General features: G+C 38.0%; 3 protein-coding genes across 4 annotated transcripts in view; 2 read left to right on the forward strand and 1 right to left on the reverse strand.

Annotated features, from left to right (window-relative positions):
- Positions 1–754, forward strand: part of LOC141403549 (osteopetrosis-associated transmembrane protein 1) — a 7,170-nt gene extending 6,416 nt beyond the window's left edge. Inside the window, exon 4 of the mRNA XM_073986124.1 lies at positions 5–754. Coding sequence (XP_073842225.1) covers positions 5–243 — 239 coding nt within the window. The 3' untranslated portion in view covers positions 244–754. The remainder of the gene's footprint in view (positions 1–4) is intronic.
- Ythdc1 (YTH domain containing 1) overlaps positions 690–24,005 on the reverse strand; it is a 37,862-nt gene continuing 14,546 nt past the window's right edge. For both annotated transcript variants that reach the window (XM_073986121.1, XM_073986122.1), the window contains exon 3: positions 690–23,992. In XM_073986121.1, coding sequence (XP_073842222.1) covers positions 22,719–23,992 — 1,274 coding nt within the window. In that variant the 3' untranslated portion in view covers positions 690–22,718. The remainder of the gene's footprint in view (positions 23,993–24,005) is intronic.
- LOC141403548 (uncharacterized) lies at positions 13,827–22,889 on the forward strand. The gene is made up of 2 exons (XM_073986123.1): positions 13,827–13,900; positions 14,043–22,889. The coding sequence occupies exons 1-2, from the start codon at positions 13,880–13,882 to the stop codon at positions 15,057–15,059; spliced, it is 1,038 nt and encodes a 345-aa protein (XP_073842224.1). The 5' UTR covers positions 13,827–13,879; the 3' UTR covers positions 15,060–22,889.

Raw genomic sequence — 24,005 nt, forward strand, 5'->3', positions numbered from 1 at the left:
ATAGATCCCTTGGTAACACGCCCTACATCATCAAGCTCCAGAACAGGTACCGCACTAAATATTCCCAACAATCCTGTGGCATCATCATCAGGTGTTTTGGTAGACAATGGGGCCGGGGCCGAAACAGAAAATGATGGTGAAAAATCAACAAATAAATCTAACTCTCCTAATAATTTTAATAAATTACAAGAAGACCCCGATAGTTCAGATAACGAAGTTTTAACGAAACCCAAATATTGTTAAATATTATGAAAATTGTTTATTATAAACATATGTACATATGTATGTACGGTTGAATTAAAAATAATTTATAATTCAAAGGATCAGAAAAATTCTATACTTCTAAAATCTATACCATATACAGAAGGCACATGCAGATCTTAGTCTTCTCTTGCTGCCAAAATTGTTATTAAGGCGAATCTCTCAAAAAAAGAAGCTAATCGTTATCTTATGAATTTCAAACATTTTGAATTGAAAGTAAATTTGTATTTTTGCCATAAAAGAAATATTTTGTGTTTGTGTAAGAAGAGACATAAGCTGGTTATACTGTGTCACCCTGTTTACTGCACCAAATACTTGTTATTTTAAGGTAGATCTTATATGAATATATTATATGCATTCAAATTCAGTTTATACTCCCGTTTTTGCATTCAAATTCATGCCTTATTACATTACAATGAAAACAAACATTTAATTTTTAATAAAACTTATATTTATGTATGTACAGATTTAAAATGTAGAAAAAAAACAAAAATGTTTTATTTTTTTTGGAAGATGGTCCGGTTGGTCCAATTGTATATTTGGTAGCATTCATTTGTACCTGAAAAGAGAAAAAAACATAGATCTCCTACCTAAAGTCGGTCATATGGTTGAGTATATATTGAAAAGTCTGATAAATAATTGATTAAAGTCACAAGGTAAATGCTATTGTTAATAAAACATTGAAGACATATACGTTGTCGTTATTGTCCTTATCACAGATTCCTCTACCGTTGGTGTCACCTAGGAAACTACCTTTTTAACAGCCGCTAATGGTACTGAGCTAACAAGGGCCGAGTGAAACGGCAACCTATACCTGACAAGGAACTTATTACAAAAAAAAAAAAGAAAAAATAATAAAATGTGGAAAATTAAGGCTCTGCAGTAAATAAATAAACATCGTTTTTCTGGACAATAAAGTTAAAAAAGGAATGAAACATCGAAAGAAATTTCCAAAAAATCATGATTTCCAAATTTATCTTAAATATTATGTTGTTCTCTGTGAACAGCTCTGACATAGATCCAATTACACTGTTTTCAATTTGGACAAATTTGTCATGCTCTGGCCAAAAACACCTAACTACTCCCTTTAATTCTTACTCACTTTTTATTTCAGCTTAAGCTGGAAACCACCATAACGGCGGTTTCTTTGAATAAATGCCTGATATGCGTGGGTGCAACTCGAAATACAACTCTTTTCTTGATACATAGTAGTTACTTTGAAGACATGAAGAGTTACTTAACAGTATTTTTTGACGGAAGAGTAGACAAAACAATACGAGGTTTTTACAGTAGGTAGAGTTGATCATGATGTATCGTTTTTTAATAAAAAGTGAAAACAAATCAAAATTTGGAGTTACTACCCTTTTGTTGAACAGGTGCGATATGTTTGTAATAGAGTACTATGTCGCATTAGATATCTTCCTGTCGAAAAAACACCACGATTTACATGCGGAAGGAGTTGAGTATCTCATCAAAGTTCTCAATCTGTTGGTAGCCACTCTCATCGTCCTCCCCAGAGTCAGAAATATTAGTTATCCATTAGTCAATTATCAGCAAGGGTTCCGTAAGTAGCACAGTACGCCAACAGCGTTGCATGCCATCTCCATAAATGTTATTTATTAGCCGATGATTCAACCAGAACGAGCCGTGCGATTGGACAATGTTGATGGCGCTCGACTTATCAATGACCTTATCAAAACGCCAGTCGTACGTGGAATTCAGAAAAAAGAAGTCCAAGGTCCGTAGACTGAAATAGGGATTTCCCCAAAGTGGGATTTTTATGGGGGTTATCATGATGTGGGTTCCACGTGAGTTTTGTTTTTCCTCCGTTGCAACTTAAGGGAGAAATTGAAAAAATTCACGGGGAATTCCCGTTCATGATAACCTTTTTATCTCGGTTTAACCTCTACCTCTCCTCAAATCCACCCCTTCCAGACGGAAATGAAATGCGTTATGTAGAAAATTGTACGATCTTGGCGCCAGAAAAGTGTTTTGTAAAAGGCTGAACTCCTATTTGACAGATCCTACATTTATCCACACGAGGAATATGAAAATATCCGCCACTAAATCTAGGGTCACTCTGTTTACGACAGCTGATTGTCATGGTCGATGATAGCGGAATTCCGACCTCTAACTACCTCAAGATTCTAGAAGTCACATTATACAGCATGTTCACGTCGTCCGTGCATGCTATTGGCTGACATGCAGAAACAAGTTTTTCAAGTGCCTAGCAGGCAACACTTGGTGTGCAGACAAATAAACTTTGTTGACCACATATAACACGATAGATCGATGCTGTGGTGCTAAGCCAGTGTGATACGCCAATACAAGAGCAACGCGATGAAAAAATATTCAAACCAGAGAACTGCAGCAGGGTGCCACCCCTTGGCTTCAGTGGACCATCTACACGAAGAGACAAAGATGGCATTCTCTCGTTACAGTACTCGGCTCGGATATTACAGTGATAGCCATCATAATCGCCCTATGCTGGATAGGACCCATCCAGCCAGGAATGTCAGGAGGAGTCTTCATGACCTAGAAGAGATGTCCAACGTTACAATTGTCCTGCTAAACCTATTCACTAACTTCAGTAGCTTTGTGGTTACTTTCTTGAACTGGAGATATATAGACCAAGAGCCACATTAAGGAATTGGAGGATATCTAAAGAATGTTCCTTCTCGGATCATATGAAGATATCCTTTGATGTCGCGCTGGGCTAAGGCCAATGGCCTTGGAGTAAACCCAACCAAGACAGAACTGGTAATGTTCACGAGAAAGCGTAAGCTCGACGTATTTGTACCACCAACACTATATGGAGTGCAGCTTCAGCTCTCGCCCGAGGCAAAGTACCTTGGCACAATCCTGGACTGTCAATTGCGATAGAACAGGAATGCTGAGGAAAGGGCGAAGAGAGGATTGATTGCACTTTATTCATGTAAGAATTCTATTGGGAAAAGTTGGGGTCTAAACCCATCGATTATACACTGGTTGTATAATTCCATGGTTCTCTTGTTTGGTGGCACTCACTGCGCCAAAAATCGACATCCGGTAGGCTTGACAAGGTACAAAGAGCCGCCTCGATTCTCAAAACTGAAGCCACCAGAAGCACACCACAGGCTGCTCAGAACGCAATGCTGAACTTAAAACCACTGAGTCTCAGCATTAAGCGTCAGACAACTCGCAGTGCCCTACGGCTGCATGAACAGGATCTCTGGCGCGGTTGTACCTATGGGCATGGATGTATCCTGAACGAATTAGGTATAATTGTGAACCAACGCGGAAAACTGAGCGACTATATATCACCAGTCCTGAGATTTGACGATATAGACGTCGTTATACCTAGTCGAGACGACTGGAACCGCAGTAACCCCCCTCTGGACGGTCTGGCTTTTTATACAGACGGTTCCAAGATGGAGGAAGGTACCGGGGCTGGCGTCTACTGTGAAAGGCTATCTCTTGAGTACACCTACAGGCTATCTCTTTGGATGCAGAAATCTTTGAACCGGTGACTATCTTTGTGGATAGTCAAGCGGCTCTTAAAGCCATCAAATCCTGCAACATCAAATCCGATGTCGTCCTTAAGTGTAGATCAGCCTTGGGAACGCTAACTAACGGCTTCCGGCTATGATGGTTACCAGGACACCGCGACTATCTGGGTAATGAAAGAGCAGATGAATTAGCTAGACGAGGATCGCAGTCTACAGATCTAGCTATCGCTGACTCTATCAAACCTCCCATTTGTCAATTCTTTCAAAAAATTGAAACGTTCTCTGACGAAAGAGCCAGTGAATTGTGTCATAATGAACCTAGGTACATTGTGGCAAGATCCATATAGCCGTCTCTGTTAGTCAAAAGAACGAACTCTCTGTTGAACCTGAGTAAAGCTGAAGTTAGAATAACGACGGGAGTCATTACTGGACACTGCTATATAAGGGCCCATACCATCAAATGGGATGAGGGTGTCGTTGTCCAGCCCTGGCTCGTAGACGGCATAGGTTAGTAGGTGTTCACTTTCCATCGTGTCTAACTTTCTACTCAACTGTGGAACCTGCTGTGATCTACAACATCATCGAAAATCTGCAGTGGTTGGGACAGCGCAACCTGAACGCGTAAATAATGTTTCAACTATTCTGCCTACCATTAAAAATAAATCTTTTTTCCTTCTCTAAAACTATTCCTCCCCTCTTAAACTTTCTTGTAATTTATTCGTTTTTACTTTTCTAACAACTTCCTCTTTTTATTTCTTCCCCCTATCCTCTCTTTTCCATCTCCTCTTTTCTTTGCAGCTTTTTTCCTCTTTTTTCTACTGGATGATCACAATGGACCGGAAGGTCTCCGAGTGACGCAGTCACAAGTTAGTGGCTGCACATCCCCTAACCTAATCTACCCTAGACAGACGGCAGCGTTAATTTGCATTATCTGCCTTAATTCAAATTAATTCGTGCATTATCAACATTCTTAATGCACAAAATCAAACTGAATTTAAAAAGCATTTAGGTATTTCAATATGGCAATACCGTAAAAGAGAGCCTATAATATAGGCCCTATATTCATATGTGGGAGAGGAAATATACTCTGAGACACAAGAAAAACAAAAAATTATTGTATTGAATTCTTATAACTTGTGGAAGTTGTTAACAAAAATTTTGAGAGATTTAGGGGTCGATTATGGATAGCAACCCAACTCGGGTTCCGTTGCCGACAGCTAATTTCAGTTGCAAAAATGCTATAATACGAAAATTACAACACTTAAAAAGCAAAGCTAAAAACCGAATCGAAAAAAGCAATAAAAGAATCGAATTGAATAATATTATTTTTGATCGTTTTCGTCTAAGAATAATTTTGCTGGAAAATAATATGCAATTACTTTCCATACATATGTAAGTACTAAAAAAATCGTCCGATAATGGTCGTATTTAAAATGTCGGAGTCGTTGAGAAACTTTTTTATCGCTTCCCAAGAGTAATACTGTCGCTAGGTAATCTCCTTTTCACTCTCTTCTCACTTCCAAAGACAAACGGCAATCTTGAGAGACCAAAAAAGACAAATGACGGCTAAGTTTAACATTTGCTTTGAAAAACTTTGAAGTCTGAAAGACATAAAACAACATTAGATAAACAGTGTTACAACAACAGAAACAACATATAAAATTATGATTAATATGAGCAAAAAAGCAACATTTGATGGTAATTTCTTATGAAGAATAAATGTTTATATAACTGTGTGTGCGTACGAGGTATGTATCAAATTGTATCTTCCGCCATGAGAACGAATATTTCGAATTTTGAAACTAATGGCATGACTAATTTCTTCCTTAAAGCCACGTAAATGTTTTATGTTGCGAAAAATGCATCTTACATACTGCAACATGCACTAATGGAAGAATGAATGTCCATCCAATCTGACTTGAAAAAATGGAGTACCATTCTTCCTACCTATTTTAATAACAAAATGAACAGCATTTTCATTAATAAAATAACAGTTTTTTGATCTTTCACTGACTTTAGAAACAAATAATTTCTCTGTTTCTGCAAGTAAGTATCTACAACATTTTTTTCACAAATATTTGGCCTGTTCCCGTACTTTATAAAGTGGTAAAAGTCGTAAAAGTTGTAAAAGACGTAAACGATTTTCATATAAATTTTGTATACGGGAACGCAAAATGTGTAAAATCGTAAAAATTGTAAAAACTTTTTAGTTCTGGAACAGAGCTATTTATACATTAAGACTACACTTAAGATTGTAACTGCATATACATTTTAAAACGATAACATGTGTGTCATTGAAATATCAATTTTAGACCCCACATATGTTAAGACCAAATCCGTTTCAGACACTTTGGAGTCGATCTAGTCTATAGCTCCCAAAGGAGTAAACTATTGGTCCAATGTAATAAATAAACATTTTGAATTTTTTCTAACGAAATAATTGTTTCTTGCGGTTCTGATAGTAATTAACATTTCCATTTGATCCAAAAACCTTATATATGAAATTTTATGGTATATGCATGAGGGTTATGACGTTTTTACAACCTCGTATTCCTGCATTATATTTTAATGAGTTTTTACTTGAGAATATATAAAATTTTAATTATAAAGTGTTTCGATAAAAAAAAGCTTTCACCAGGGTTTAAAATGCTAACGCCATATTAGCAAAAGCATCGAATATTTGCAGCTTTGTCTGCTAAAATTTCTTCGAAATATGTTTAGCAACAATGAACAACGGCAACATGTAGCAACAAATTTCACAAAAATATTGCTAGCGATGCTGATGCTATTTGATATTGTCGCTTTCATAAAAAAGCTTCGCACACGCATACTCATATTTTGCAGCACACATGATCAACACATATCAGAAAAGAGAATAAGCAACAAAGTTTCAGCGGCTTAGCCATGTTTTCAGCAAGCAATTGTTTTTGAGATCAGGGTTACCAGTGTAATACATTAAAAATCACGATATAATTAATTCCACTTTTTCGTTCAAAGAACATGTGAATTTTTAGTGAAGCTGTTCAATATATCACCAATATTTTTGAAAATTTAACATAGCTGAAGCCAAGGTTTACTCTTTTAGAACACGCGACTTGTGATTGTATATTATACAAATTAAATGTTTATGGATAAAATGAAATGTTTTTGGACGTGGCAAAAAATGTTGGCCTCAAAAGTTAATTTGCGTGGAAGCTGTGGCTATATTTATGTTAGAAAATGGGTAAAAATGGGTTGAAGCCAACGTGTCTTTTTTTGTTTTCTCTCGATTTGTGAGTAAACCACACTTCCCACGATTTTCCTGTCAAAGTAAAAGTAGAAGCCAACTAAATAAGGATAATCTCACTAATGTATAACTTTTCAAAATTTCATCAGCGTCTACCAATAAATGACGCTGACATTTTGAAGCCAAATTTACAGTGTTTTTTGACATTTTCTTCTAGTCGCGTTCCGCAAACAGATTTTTCAAAAAGGCTTTAATAGGATTATAGTACTTGCGATTCTGAGCTTTTTGATACGTATATCGTGAATGTAGCCTCCACAGCTTCACAGAAATATGTATCGAAATGACGAAATTTTGTGTGAATATTTTTCTAAAAATCATATTATTCGGGCCTAATTTTTACAATTGTCATTCGATTTCCTCGTACTTGATTGCACATTTTAGTTTTTTACGTTCCGGATCTAATAAATCATTCTCCGTGAAAATCCATCCACTAAAACGCGAGTTACAAGAAAATCCAAAGTAGAAAAATCACCTAAAATTGTTTTTGGAAATATCGCGTATTTTATCGCGTTTTCTGCGGTTCGTTTCCACTGCAATGAAACAACTAATACAGCATCTTTGTTTCAGCGGAAACAGAGATTTGAAAACTTCACTGATAAGGGAGCTACATTCATTTTATCCCAAAAAATAGTGTGTGATGCTACATCCACGGTTCTTCGTTGACCGCCTTGAAATAGATATATATCGATGTAGATTTTTATGGTGGACACTGAAATCGGATGCGGACAAAAAGCATACGCACTCCGCGCAAGTTAGCGACGTTATATAGGTTTTTAGGCACTAAGATGCAGCCGATGCTACATCTTAGCCTCCAAATTAAATTTCGAAAACTATATTCAAATTAAAAGATACGGTATTACTGTACATGAAAATCATATGCGGACAAACTGATTTTGATAATTACGCGATTTACACGTATTTAAAAATGCATATAAATAAAAATGGGTTATTTGACCTCTATTTCCATTTCAGAAGCTTTGACATATATCCCCATCAACCCAATTAGCTTCCCTAATGGGAAAGCTTTAATATGAATGTCAATAAAGCAAAATCCGTCTATTTTGTTGGGAGATTTAAGCAAAATGAAGGAAGTATTCCTATAAATTTTTACAATATTTTCTACTACATAATGCATGTGAAAAATATTTTTTTAAACAAAAAATTATTTTTTTGACCGAAATATGTGCTTATTTTGGCTGTAACATCCAAACTATAACACCAATCTGTATGATTGTAGTCTCATTTGATTTGCCGTGAAGTTTGGATCCACAACAATTTTTTTTTTGTAATTTTGTGACCACTAAATGGGCCTTAATTTTGAAAAAAGTAGACTTATATTCAATAATTTATCAATTTTTTGTACATTCCGCGAATTCTGTGTAACATTTTGCAGGTATTATGCAATCTACTCGCTGAAGTAACTTCGAGAGAACTTTTTTGTAACAATTGTGCTCATTAAAATAATTAGCGTTTTTATAATATTTTCTTTCTTAAAAAGCGAAATAAAAGCGCCATAACTTTTGTCCGCAACAACCAAAAATTGGCTCGCGACCAGATTCGTACTCGGAATTTTTTTCTTAACCTACATATCAAAAATCGTTGATGTAGCGCGAAAAAAATTTATCCTTTTTTTCTGAAATGGAATATGAAATAATTGACAATATTCCTGATATATTTTTTTATTTTTAAACAATAATAATTAGTATTCTTTAGGTTCTACCATATGATGGAGGCATTTTGACATTAAATGACACCTTTTTATTACTGCGTTGGCAACTCTAATCAAAAAACCACCCTGGGATGCTAATTCGTTCTTACGAATGGTCAGCCGACTGCTAAATATGTAGCGTGGTTGTTGATTATGCATAACGCAAAAAAGATTAGGCGTAAAAAACGAAATAAGCAAAAATGTACAAAAATAAATATGCGTTCGGTTGCTTGTTTAGCCGTGTGTCAATATTGTGTAGCAGTTGAAGTGTACAGCTAATGCTAATGTTTTTAGATGCTGGCTTTTAAACCCTGGCTTTCACACAAAAATGTTTTAAAATTTTCATTTTTCGACACTTTTGAACTGAAAACAAGTTATAGGAGCACACGACATAACCAACATGACATACCCCCAGTTTTTGTTCGTTCGTCTATATTCGTAATAATTTAGGCATTCATAGCTCAGCCCCCAGATGACATACACATCTAATTTTTCGTATACCCGTTCCATATATCATTAAGGATTCCTCATTTAAAAATCAGCGTTCTACATTTGCGCTAAAGCGAGTAAATCGATCTACAAAATTTGACAATTCGTGTGAGAAGAATAAAAATTTTTACAAAAACTGGGGGATAATCGTTTGTTTCTCATTAGATTGATCATCATATTATTACATACGGGGAATTCCAAGTGAAATCGGACAGTTCGGAGAAAAGTAATTTTTGATTTCAATTGTTTTTGGTTCAATTTATGCTTCTAGCCAACAGAACATTTTAGTATATTTTAAAATTTTTTTTTGACCAACGGTACGGAGATATCACCCATTGAAATTATCGCATTTTTAAAGAACTATGTCCAAATAAATACTCATAGCTTCTTTAATATTGGTCCAAATGGGACCATCTTTTTTTTTTTTTTTTTTTTTTGATTTGTTTGTTTTTAAGCATGATTGCACTCTTCGATTTTTTCAAAAAATTTTAAGTTAAACTACGTTCAATTACAAAAATTTTAAGCCCTATATCGTAATGGGATTCGAATAAACACTATTTTTTTCGAATTTTTTAAAAAAAATGTTACTGTGCAATATTTGCTAGTTTACTACATTGTACTGTGAAAAATTGTATTTGTTTCGGATCAAAGTGTTCATATTTATAATTTCTTTGTTGATAATTCAGTTCTAAGTTCTATCTGACGTATTGTTTACTAATTTGGAATAGTTGTCAATTCTGTTTGCTTTTAAAAACTGAAATAAATCATCAAAAACTGTTGTGATAATTCCAACCTGATCTTTCATTTGAACAATAATAAATTGTGTGTATATATAAACAAAAATGGAACTTAAACATCGATACGATGAATGTTGCAACCCACTAAAGTTGGAAAAGTATCGGACAAAAAGGGATTTGAGACCAGCTTCTGTACAACTTCAAAAATCATGGGGCGTAAGCCGTTCCCATTATCTGTGTACAGTTTGCAGGAAACATTTACTATCTTTAAAAAATCTTCCACTTCCTATGAAACGAGTACACATTGCGAAGAAGAAACTTTCCCAGAATCAGAAGATATTGACTGTGATGTTGCAAGTACAATAACTAATATTTCTGAATTGAGTATTGATACTCAATTACCCATCATAAACCAAGCTTTAGATTTATTGAATATATCGTTGATAGATAAACATTCTGCAAAGAAACAGTCATATTTGAAAGATAAATATGAGGAAATTTGCTCGACTTTTGCAACGCTCTTAGGGATCGAGTAAACAGATAATGTTTATGAAAATTCCTTGAATTCCTTGAAGATATTTTGAAAAGCTTGAAAGAAAAATTTGATGATGAAAACACAGACCGAAATCTGAAAACTCAAATTTTGACTTTGTTGCCAGATTCTTGGAGCATAGGCAAGCTTTGTGATGTCATGGGAGCTACAAAACATATGGCAAACGTGTCAAAGTATATGAAAGAAAAACAAGGTGCTATGTCTGTCCCCAAGAAAAAGAAAGGTAAGTTAGAAGGGGTTTCTGTTATTGTAGATTTTAAAAATAAAAAACTTACTTATAGGACATTCCATATCTCCTGACATTAAAAATAAAGTCATCGAATTCTATAAAAGTGATGACAGTGGTGTCAATTTGCCTGGCAAAAAAGATTTTATTTCCGTTACAAATGAAGATGGGCAACGAGAGCATATTACGAGAGCAATTTAAAAGAACTTCATAAAGCGTTTAAAGGGCAATATCCTGATCATTGCATCGGATTTTCATGTTTTCCGCATTTGAGGCCTCAACAATGTGTACTTGCTGGATCTAGTGGTACACATACCATTTGTGTGTGTGCTACACATCAGAATGTCAAGCTCATGATGTTAGGTAAATATATCTAATAGTTTTGCTTTGTGCACACATAATTTTAATTATTGATAGCAGTATTAACAAACAGCGATTCAGTGTCTCTATCGAAATATAATTACTGCTTCAAAATTATTTTATGCCCTTCTCCATCATCCAATTGCTATTTTGGGGAATGTTTTGTATCCAGGGATAGATGTTCTTAAAAATATGCTGACCAACTTATTTGATGTTAGAGCCGTTGAAAATATTACCTATAAATATTGAATACCTAACCCTCGTTGCAGCCTCGAGACCATTTTGAAAACCTCGTCGGAATTTATTGATATTTTTTGCAATCACATGGAAGGTCTTTTAATACATGATTATATAGCAAAAGAACAATCAGCATTTTAAAACAAACCAAGGAATCCCTAAAGGCAGACGAGGTTGTGGTGATTTGTGATTTTGCTGAAAACTATGCTTTTGTCATACAAAATGGAAAATTGGAACAATAATCCGGCAACGATATTCCCAATAGTCATTTATTTTAAGCTAAATGGAGAGCTCACTCATCGGAGTTTGGTAATAATTTCAGATTGCAATAATCACGATGCAATTGCAGTTTATGTTTATCTGAAGATTATTACTAATTTTGTAAACGAACTATTATTAAATACATCTAAAATATTGTACTTTTCTGATGGCGCTCCGCAGCAATTCAAAAATTTCAAAAATTTTGTCAAAATTTATTATCACAAGGAGGATTTTAAGATTGCAGCAGAATGACATTATTTTGCAACTGCATACGGCATGGGTCCCTGTGACAGGATTGGAGGCACATTGAAAAGAATGACCGGTAGAGCAAGCCTTCAGCGACAAATCGACGACCAAATTACTATTGCTCGGGAACTATACGAATGGGCTTCTGAACCAAATACACTACCATGTATTTAAGTTGTATATTCTCCAGAACAGGATTATTTAAATACGAAAGAAATTTTAAATTTACGATATGGAATGACTAAATCTATCTCAGGCACACAAAAACTTCATGCTGTAATACCCACCAATGCTGGTTCAATAATTGGTAAACAATTTTCAATATCAACTACTGAAAAAGTTTTTAAAATGTTTAAAACAAATTCATAAATAAAAACCAAAACAAAAATTTAATAAATGTACCTTTTACTTTTTGGGTAAACTAACAAATATTGTACAACAAAAATTTTAAAAAATTCGAAAAAATAGTATTTATTCGAATCCCATTACGATATAGGGCTTAAAATTTTTGTAATTGAGCGAAAATCGAAGGGTGCAATCATGTTTAAAAATTGATTTTAAATATTAAATCCCGAAAATTGCATTGAAGCCCACTGTGCATTTTTCTTTTAAATATTTCTTTCGATAGCTGATAAAAAAAAAACAAACAAATCAAAAAAAAAAAGATGGTCCCATTTGGACCAATATTAAAGAAGTTATGAGTATTTATTTGAACATAGTTCTTTAAAAATGCGATAATATCAATAGGCGATATCTCTGTACCGTTGGTCAAAAAATAATTTTAAAATATACTAAAATGTTCTGTTGGCTAGGAGCATAAATTGAACCAAAAATTCCCCATACATATAATTTTATATTATACATAACTTTATTTCATATATCATATAAATTAAAGGTGGTTTGTGCGGGAACTTTTTCAATATTTAATAAAGTTATTTTGTACAACAGGAAATATTTTTTTTAGACTTATTTTTTCATTTCATAGCATTTAAAAAAATTTGGACCATAATTGCGGCCTCTATAGAATTTTCGTGAAAATGGACCTTTGGTCCCATACAAATTACTATGGAAAGATCACTCGGGTGGCATGGATTAAAGTAACCGATAGCCATAAAACATGATATATAAGGTATTTGGATAATTTTTTTTTCTGTCGTACCTAGTGCTCAAATTATAGGGCCATAAGAGTGCACTCCATTGCTTATAAGATAGTGTCTGAAATATTGCGTAACACAGAGCTACAAAGCAAAGGCTTCGATGGATTAAACAAGCAATCCCACGGCAGCGGGTTCTTTCGTACCGGATTGACCCGGAACAACACAAAACCAATGTTCCGGCCAGCGGCTGCCACCTCAGTGTGTACATGTTCGCATTTGTTTCGTTTTTCTGTGTTGGGAGCAGCATATCCCGGAATGCCTGCTCCGAATTCTATTGGTCCGAGCCGGGACGGAAGAAAACCCAGGACCAATATATCTGTGCTCAGTTTGTCACATTCGCATCTTCACCCACATCCAACCTTCGGTGAGATGCAATAGATGTCAGGAGTGGGTGCATCTAAGGGGTTGCTCTGGACTCGTCCACGTGAGAGACTACGACAGGGACTATGTTGCTGCATGCTGTGTGAACACAGTTCCCAGTGAGTCGTCGTCGGATTACGAGACTCCCTCGTCGTCTGATTACGAAACTCCCCCGCAGTCCCCTCGACAACAACCACACACGCAGCCTTTAACACCAGCCGTTGTTGTCCCAATCCCCGAAAATGCAGCCTTTTTGCAATTGAATTGCAATGGACTCCGAGGTAAGATCGAGGAGATAGTAGATTTTATGAGTCGGAAGAATATCAAGGTCGCGGCGGTGCAGGAAACCAAGCTGAACAACAACCACAGCTTAGAGCATTGCGATGGTTACAATGTTCTGAGGAAAGATCGCACCAGAAGTGGAGGTGGGGGATTGGCTTTCCTATTGCACCAGTCTGTCCAATACAGACCTATCTCGCTTGAGCCTGTCTCTAATGACCCATACATGGAATGTATGGGGGTAGCAGTCAGGTGTTTAGCTGCCGAGATAGAGTTGCTGAATGTATACATCCCGCCGAGAAATAGCTGTATCCATGATTATAGGCCTGACATTAGCCCGCTCTTGCAAGGTCATAATCGTCTGGTCCTGGGGGATTTTAATGCGCATCATGAGATGTGGCATTCGGCCCTCGGAAACGACCAGAGAGGTACAGCGCTGGCTGAGCAGATTGATAGCTCTACGTTTTGCACGGTCAATGAGGACGCCCCTACCAGAATTAGAGGAGAGTGTCACAGTTCGCCTGACATAACCATCGTGTCACCTGGTCTGACAAATGACGTTACCTGGCAACCCGTCATTTCCCTTGGATCAGACCATCTCCCCATAATTGTCTCCATTAGCAGACCACCCGACTTCATCACCTCTGAACGCCGCACGTTCGTCAATCATAAAAAAGCTGATTGGCCGAGTTTCAGAGAGTTCACCAATCACCGCTTCAGAGAATTGCCCAATCCTTCTGATGTTCGGGTAGCGGAATGGACGTTCAGGGACATCATCACTGCTGCAGCCGCTCGCCATATCCCTGCTGGTCGAATACCCGAAGTAAGACCAAATTTCCCAGCAGAGGCGACGGGATTAGCAAACGAGCGTGATGAGCTTCGTCGTATCAACCCCAATGACCCCAGAGTCAGGGAGCTGACACTGGAAGTTAACAGGCTGGTCGGCGAGCATAAGCGGAACAAATGGTTAAATCATCTGAAGAGCTGCAACATTGGAGCCGGTATAGGTGAATTGTGGGCAACGGTTAAGTCACTCTCGAACCCTGGAAGAAGGGAAGATAGGACCTCAGTCACGTTTGGCCACGTTACGTTGACTGACCCGAAGAGGTGCGCAAGTAATTTCAATCGACAGTTTGTCGAGCATCCCGAGAGTGACAGGGCGAAGAGAAGAGTATTACGTCGCATCAGATCTCTTCCTGCCGAGGATGAACCACCACAATTTACAATGGATGATGTTGCCAATGCCATCAGGAACGCTAAATCATCCAAAGCGTTGGGCCCTGATGGAATCTCCATGGTAATGTTGAAGCAGCTGGATGAGCCGGGAGTCGAGTATCTCACCAAAGTCTTCTGGGTCTATCTTGTATTGCCACTAAACTTGAGTTGCGTTGTCAGTTGTCTGCGCGACTGAGACGAAATGTTGTACCATGAATGTCAACTCAACTGGGTGGTCGATAAAAATGTTATCGATCAGTGTTTTTTCAAACTTGTGACCTCTATTCGCCAAAAAAAAAAACATTTTGAAAATAATTGCGCTTTGGATAACTCTTTTGTGTATTCTGGACAATATTTTAATATTTTGGCTGAGTTTTCGAGCAAATTTGGAAAACAACCCAAGATTGGAATATAACCTGCCCATTGAATCTTCGGATCGTCAAGTTTTATTTGCTGTCCCAAAAAATGATAAGTTAGGTGGAATTATTTTTTGATGATGAAGAAAATGTACAGGACATTGCATCTATTAGAAGAAATTTGAGGGACAAGTCGAATCCATTGGAATTGCCATTTGCACTGTAAGCTGATGATCATGTCGAAAGATCTGTATTTTCCACCAAATTCATTTGCAAAAGATTTGCTGCTGTCCGCTCCAAAGGCGATAAATTCATTTATTGTGATGGACCACCACCAGTGTCGTTGAAGTTTATTTTATTTTGAGGCATTTTCTTTTTCAAATTTGCTTTAAAGTGAATCCAGACTCTGTCACTCTTCAGGTGTTCGTGTTGGAGGTTTATGGCTGTTTAAACTGTCCGAAATGGACCTCCACGCTTCATCCGCTGTGGCTTTGGTTTCACCAAAACTCCCGAACTCCTCGGGCTAAGTTTGGAGTTTCACTCAGTTTATCAATTAATATTTCGAACTGCTGCTTTGTCGTTATTTTCACCATATTGATACACAAAATTAATTAATGATGCAAATAATCAATAATTGTTAACAAAATGTTTATTTTTCCTTCTATTTTACTTCTCGTTTCTTCGCAAATGTTCACTGCAACTGAAAATTTGTGGTTGCTGAAAAACAGCCGCTTCGTCAACTGAGATTCGCAACTTCAGTTGAGAGTTGCCATACGTGAATCAATTTTGACAACTGGCAACGCCACTCAACGATAATTGTTATCGATGATCGACCCCTTCAACTTGTCGCTAGCCACCCTCGTTGTTCCCGAAGTCTGGAAAATGGGCAGGGTGGTCCCACTACGGAAGCCAGGCAAGGATGCCAGCAAAAGTGAATCGTACAGACCGATTTCGCTTTTGTCGCCCGTAGCAAAGACACTTGAGGCCTTGATCCTCCCCAGTATCAGAAATAGCTATCAAGTTGCCGATCATCAACATGGATTCCGTAAGCAGCACAGCACGACAACAGCGCTGCACGCCATTACCACATATATCTGTAAAGGACTCAACCAGAGACGGCCGTGCGATAGAACAGTGATGGTGGCTCTTGACTTATCAAAAGCCTTTGATACAGTCAGGCACTCCACGCTGTTTGAGGACATTGAGCAGACAACCCTCCGGCCAAGCTTGAAACGTTGGATAGTCAACTATATGTGTGGACGCCAGTCGTACGTGGAATTCAGGAATAAGAAGTCCAAACCCCGTAGAGTGAAACAGGGAGTTCCCCAAGGTGGGGTGATATCTCCGGAACTGTTTAACCTCTACCTCTCCTGTATTCCACCCCCTCCAGACGGCATTGAGATCGTGACGTATGCGGATGATTGCACGATCCTGGCGTCGGGTACCTATCCTGATGACATCTGTGAGAGACTGAACAACTATTTAACTGATCTTACCACCTTTTTCCATTCGAGGAATATGCAGATTTCCCCCACAAAATCTACAGCCACTCTGTTCACCACATGGACAGCGCAGTTTGGACGTGAGTTGAATGTCGTGGTCGACGGTAGCAGAATTCCGACCACAAACTGCCCTAAAATTTTAGGGGTCACATTCGACACTACATTCACGTCGTGCGCACACGCCACAGCTATCTGCGACAAGTTGAAAAGTAGGAACAAGGTCCTCAAGTCTCTGGCCGGCAGCACTTGGGGTGCAGATAAAGAAACCTTGTTGACCACATATAACGCGATAGGTCGGTCTGTGGTAAGCTATGCGGCTCCAGTCTGGTCCCCGAGATTGTGTGATTCGAACTGGAAAAAGATTCAAACTTGCCAAAATGCAGCCCTGAGAACAGCGACAGGGTGCCTTCTCAAATCTTCAGTGGACCATCTACATGAGGAGGCAAAAATTCTTCCTGTAAAGCAACACAATGAGATGCTTTCGTTGCAGTACCTGCTTGGATGTTATCGTGTGAGCCATCCCAATCACCATCTTGTGGGTAGGCCCGGCCCATTCAGGGAGATCAGGAAGGATATCCATGCTCTAGAGGGAGAGGTCCAACGATACAGGAGAGAACCCCTAGATCAACAAGCATATCAAGCAGGATTGAATAGCATTCACACGGACGCAGTTGCCAAGGCCTTAAGCAATTATAGTGTGAATAAAGTACTTGGAGTACATCCTCCATCTATCGCAGCTGAGGAGCGTCAGCTGCCACGACAAACTAGAGTAGTTTTGGCCCAACTACGCTCGGGATATTGCAGTCGCCTAAATTCTTATTGGGCGGAAATCGATCGCACCGTGCAAGACATCTGCCCAGTATGCGGCATGGGCCCGCACGACACACAACACCTTTTTAACTGCCCCGCCGAACCTACCCATCTAACTCCAGTGGATCTATGGCTACATCCCATCGAAGCAGCCACTTTTCTTGAACTGGAGATAGACCCAGAGCCAGATTGAACAGAGGAACGAACAAATAAACATAACAAAAACACTGTTACAACAACAATGGATTAAACAAGTGGATGTGGAATTTACGCTTATCTTTCCTTTGGCGTAAACTATGGGAAGACGATGTACCCATGTTCATTCTGATTTCAATATATACATCTACACATTCCGTATTATTGGATTTATGTTGGTTAAATGGAGTTTGTTTTATGTGTTGGGGTAGCCTTTCCTCTAAATATTTGTTTAGAAGTATGCATTTGTTTCCAACATATGGTAGGCAGGTAGAAAGAAGTCTTAAGGCCCCGGCACATACAGTCCGTTGAGCGTTGCGTTACAACAACCACATAAAACCTTCAAGAACAAACACGGCATCACTTACACATTTTTCATGTGGTTGTTGTTTTCAACGAGCAACGCTTCGCACAACGGACCGTATGTATTTGGCCCATTAGATATGTCTGTCCATATTAGCAAGTCTAAAATCCTGGCCAAGGACCAATTACGTGTTGGATATTTTATTTTAACGTACATTTTTGGTAGAAACCGTAATGGATTGTTGTAACAATTCGGTTGAATTCGGAATATCTTTCCTGGAAATTGTTGTCGGAGGACATTTGAATAGAAAATGGGCGTCGTGAGGGCTTTGATGCCAGGATGGGCATCTGTTTAGAGTACTACGAACAATGCGTTCTTTGTAGAAATTGAGAATGTGCCGAGCCTAATTTGTGTCAATATGTGGACGTTAGTTTATAGCTTCGTAGACCGTATGTTGATGCACGGGGTTGACAGTCGGTTTACGTCCGATGTAATGATGATAGCACCTAAAGTACTCGTATGCGTATAAGTAGTGGATCTTCCATCACAACGTGATGATTAGGTTGTCTCGGCAGATAACATGTCAGCAGTAACTGTATAGACAGCAACACATTATGCTGTTTTACTGACAGCATCTTGATCACCTCATCAAGATGATCCACCACATTGGTCATCTTGACGCAAACCTGTAGCAATACAAAGCGCATTGTTTTGTGGCGTTTTCAGTATCTTCCTTTGTGTGTCGCTCAGGAAGAAATACCAAACAAAGCGACCAATGACCTTGTATGTCGCTATCAATGTCCCCTAATATTTGTCCTGGCAGGCTCAAGTCAATGCTTTTAGGGCTTTGTTCCAGGTTTTCTCCTCCTGGTTGATAGTCGAAGACTATCCCAAATATCTTTACCTTAATGGCCAATCCAGCGACGGCTGTATCAATCATAATGGGGGTTATCATGAATGAAATTTCCCCGTGAGTTTTGATTTTCCGCCGTTGCAACTTAAGGGAGAAAGTGAAAAAATTCACGGGGAATTGCCGTTCATGATAACCCCCAATGGGTTATTGTTGTTGTAGCAGCCTGAAACCTACGTAGAAGCATAGGTTTGATTCTGGGTTGGCAGCCGCTGGCCGAAACACTGGTTTCGGGACAATCCGGTACGAAAGAACCCACTGCCGTGGGATTGATCATATTGGGTAGTTATATTTAGCATGTGTCCATTAGATAATGTCTTAAAACACTATCAAAGCGCGACTATAATTTGATGTTCTAGTTGGAGGATACGTTTTAGGTTAAGTATGATTAAAATGACTACCGCAACGTCACACAAATGCTTTGATTCGCTTATTGCCCATGCTTTGCAAACATTTTTAAAATGCATACTGCTGCAAAATCTGCCTAATGCATCAGTTTTCTACCAGTTGCTTCCTTTGCATGTATCATGCGCTTAAAATGCTTCGCCAATAGTCCATTTTCGATAGTTATTGCGTAAATTTAGTTATAACCAAAATTTCAAAGCAATCCTCAAATTTTCAATTCAATTTATTTAACTTGTAATTCAAAGCCAACCGGCCCATCAGTGTAAATTACAAAATGCATAAGAATTGCTTAACCAAATAAAAAGGAAAAACTACTCGAAAAATAGCCCGAAACCCGACTTACCGGAGGTGTTAATCCGATAGAGTTTCTTGGAACTAATGTAGGTTTGAGAGAAATATTACGATGTGGCAAAGTAGGACTATTTATGTTGGTTTTTAGAGCTTATGAGCCATTATCTCAGGAAGGATTGGTTGCAAAAAAAAAAAAAAAAAAAAATACCGTATTAATAGGGAACGCAAACTAGATCTATATACATATATCTGCAAGAAGTATTAAGAGGAACAAATTTTGTACCAAATCGGTTCATTCGCGAGTTATGCGCATCATTTCAGCGAAAACTCTGAACTTTTGCGGGTTGGTACCGTAAGGAATGGACCGAAATCGCCCACCTTCGAAGTTTATCTAAGCTTGAACAAAATTTAGAAACTTCTCAGGGTTATTCATGATTTGTATGAAATAAAATGTGACCCCCCACTTGTAAATTTCGGAAAATAAAACGTTTTGCATTATTTTGAAACATCCTGAACAGACTGAACGGAACAATATTGCCTGTGCTTATTTATTGGAGTGGGGGCACCGTGGTGCAGTGGTAAAAACTTCCTTCTTTTTGTGGGCTTATTTAGAGGAGAAGAGCCACTGTGGTGCAATGGTAAGCACTTCCGCCTTGCACTCAGAATGTATGCGGTTAAATCCCTGACCAGAACATCAAAAGTTTCGGTAGTCGCAAATCCCCTCAGCTTACGTTCCCTGAGTATTTCAACCATGAAAAACGTCTCTATAAATGGTGTTGGCCGGACTCGGCGATAAGAAGTAGTCCCCATATCAATAAACCAATTTGAATCGGCGTGCACTCATTGAAATGAGAGTAGTCCCCTTGTTCCTTCGGAATGTTGTGGGAACATATGTATGTATTGGGCATATCTTTCCTTTACCGACAGTATTCGGAAAAATATGAAATAATTATTATAGATAGTGATTTTTATGCTGATTCCAACGCTGTATAATTTTTGTTGGAGGAATGTATACTTCCCGAGATATGGGCCTCTGAAGTTCCGAAAATTCCCTTGTTTAAAGGCCGGCTACTTAGAGAAAAATTTTAATTTAAAAGAAAATGTTGTTCCCGTTACCGAGATTGCCTCCTGTCCATAGGAGAAAGTCTTAAATCCCCGGCCGAAGGTCGGCTATTAAAAGAAACTTACGATTTTTGAAAAAAAAAAAATTGCAAACTGTCGGTAAAGGAAATTTTTTCCATGTTTTGTTTAGGAGATCAAAATCAATACTTTAAACGATCGATTTTTTCAACTTTGGGCTATAACCAAAAATGTCGGTTTTTGCGAAAAACAATTAAAATTTTTGATTCGGAAAATAGTTTAAGATGTGTTCTGTCAGATGAAAAAACAAAATTACAAACAATGGTAGTTTTCTTAGAAAAAATCATGAGAATGGCTTTTATAGGGCTCTACAACGGAAGATGAATAAAAATAATAGTGGAAAGTTATATAAATATGTACAATTGTCAGCCCCCCTTTTTCAATGCACCCAATGATTTAGCGTGAAATCTAAAATATTAAGAACATATTTCGATGGGGATTATTCTGAACCGAAATTCCCCATGAGTTTTGTCTTTCCGCCATTTCAACTTAAAGGAAAAAGTGAAAAACTCACGGGGAATTTCCGTTCAGAATAACCACCAATATGAAGTGATTATTAAATAACTGGAATGGAAAGAAGTATGTGGCCCATATCAATTGAAATAAAAATAGTATTATAGTGTTTGATAAACCACTAAATTGCCATCACATGGTTTTATAATGTCTCGTGGAAGATATGTTTCTACAACTCGATACTCGATACACGCACACACAGTTTTATTTTGTATTTGAAAATAATTGTTTGATTTAGCTAAATTTATGGGAGGATTTCGTTTGGGGGGTGAAGCTATATATGAAAGGCACTGGAGCTTCTGGGTTTATTAATTGAACACAATTTGTAGTAGTCCATTTTAGTTAAGTGGTGAATGGTCCATCAACTATTTCTTTTGGTTTGCTTTTTGTGTACTTTCTTCGGAAGAAAAGTCTGCTCACTTAAAATTGAAAGGGAGCACAATTAGTGATTGTACCCTCAAAGGGAAATTATTTACAAAGAATTTTCTATTCTTTAAGATTAGTTTTCACTTTTTTTTGGAATGCACTGGATTTTAACACTTTTTGCTTTCATTTTTTAAAACATATTTAAAAACTTTTTTTCTAATCATTGTATAGTCGAACTTGCAATAACAGAGGATAACAGTTCGTTTTCTTTGGTGGGATGTAAGGAGGAGAGTGCAAAATAATAAACGTCTCTTAATCTGAGACGACATCCCAAGTTTGGGATGTCATCATCAACATTTGGTCAGTCTCTTTTGTATGTAACAACAACAACAGCACTAGTCGCTCTCCAACTTTTTCATATTTTCTTCTTGATATTGCAATAAAAAGTTCTCTTGGATTTTGATTTTATTTTTGTTTTTTTTTTTTCAATATATATTTTTCATTTTCGTAATTCTTAAATGTTCTATAATGATGTAGGAAAGAACTAAATAAAGTTAAATACTAAAAATAAGTTTTCTTAATATTTTTTCAAGAACTTTTTCTTTCACACTTTTAATTCTTTTTTTCATTATGATTTTTTTCAGTTGAGGATTGAGGATTAGCATTTCCTTCTCTTTGAGGGCAATAGAAATTATGTGGTTTGAGAAAAAAAAAAATATTTCGATTTCTATGCACTTTTCAAAAGTTGAGAATATTTTCAATTTAAATTAGAACTTGTTGGATGTTGGTTTTCTTGAATGTTTAAGTAAAATACAATCACTAATTAGAGTCATGCCGTGTCGTCGTCTGCCAAACTGTAGATTTTTTTCGGTGTTTAAAGATCGGAAGGTTTGCGCAGAAGGGGTGTTTGGTGTCATTTCTTATTCAATTGATTTTTTACCGTTATTAACCGAATTAAAATTAAATTTTTAATTGGAGAAGCCTTTAACTTATTTTTAAGGTTATTTGTTTCTTTTTTTCTTTCTTGTTATGTTTTTTTTTTTCGTTTGATTCTGAGTTACACTTAACGACGACTTCCCCGGCTATATCGACCGCTACTGCGTTCACTAACACCCCCACTGCGGACATTACCACGATCGCGATCAGCACCTCCGCCTGGCGCACGTGAAGAACCGCCTGCATTACCACCACCGCGGTGATGATAATCATTACCCCGACCTGGACGATCCCGCGCACGATTTGTATTGGCATTGTTCATATCATTATTACGGTTAAGACGATACGTAGTATTTGGAGGACCACCTGCGGTACTGCTTGTAGTTGTACTGGTTGTGCCTGCAGAGGCTGTACTTGTTACACCCGCTGCGTTTGGTGGAAATCCTGGTGGCAGTGAGCCAGTTGGTAGGCCAGCATGTTTCCAAGCTGCAAAATCTTCAAATGAGGGTCCACTCTTATCGTAGCCTGGTGGTGGTGGACGCGCTGGTTGCGGAGGCGGATAGTCGGGCAATGGTGGCCCATCATAGTATCTGCCTGGAGGAGGAAATTCGTACATGGAAGCTGGAAGACCTGGAGGTGGGACGGCCGTTCCACCTGGTGCTGGAGGTGGTATCTGGCCAAAAGGCGGAACAAATGGCAGTGGCGGCAACTGACCATGCATTGTTCGCATATAATCTACCAAGTATGCCTCAGCAGCTGCTGTTGGTGTCATATAACGATCCCAAGGCGGTAGGCCAGCATCACCGCCACCGACTCTTGTCTGGCCATTGCCACCGGCACCGCCACCTGGCCCACCTCGATAGGGCGAACCGCCTCTTTTATAACCCCCACCGGGATGGTAAGGCATTTTGTAAGTACGGTGTGAACCGCCAAATCTCTTATGACGCATTGGACCACCACCATCTCGATTACGCTCATTACCGCCACCAGAACGAAAATGATTAATTCGTCCACCACCTCCTCCGCGTGATGACAAACTCTTCGGTGGCTTATATACCATTCGTATGCCCTTTTCTCTCATCATTTTTGCGGTAGCTTTTGATTTGCGCAATATTGGTGTCAATTCCACTTTTTCATCTTCCGGAAAGAGGCGACATAACTCCGCACCTACTTTAGGTTCAATTTCTTGGCCATCACGTCCAATTTTCACCGGTTTACCTTCGTTCCATGAATTGTACAAGTGTGATGTGCAATTAAAGGACAGTTCTTTGCGACAAATCCAATCAATTTCAATAACGCCACCCAACGCTTTTGCTGAAATGCTTGATGGTAATACCCAGTCAGGTTGGGGAATCTCACGATTCGAGGGAGCGCTCATACGAGCAAAACCAGCAAATTTACCTATAATAAGATT

The sequence above is a fragment of the Musca autumnalis genome, unplaced genomic scaffold (genome assembly GCF_047663935.1).
Source record: "Musca autumnalis isolate F117 unplaced genomic scaffold, ASM4766393v1 scaffold_4, whole genome shotgun sequence".
Taxonomy (NCBI): domain Eukaryota; kingdom Metazoa; phylum Arthropoda; class Insecta; order Diptera; family Muscidae; genus Musca; species Musca autumnalis.

Bases quoted from the DNA above. Each gene is read 5' to 3' on its own strand.
- LOC141403548 (XM_073986123.1), top strand. From the start codon at position 13,880: ATGTATGGGGGTAGCAGTCAG. The intron at 13,901-14,042 runs GTGTTTAGCTGC...GCGCATCATGAG, and splicing joins TGTATGGGGGTAGCAGTCAG to ATGTGGCATTCGGCCCTCGG.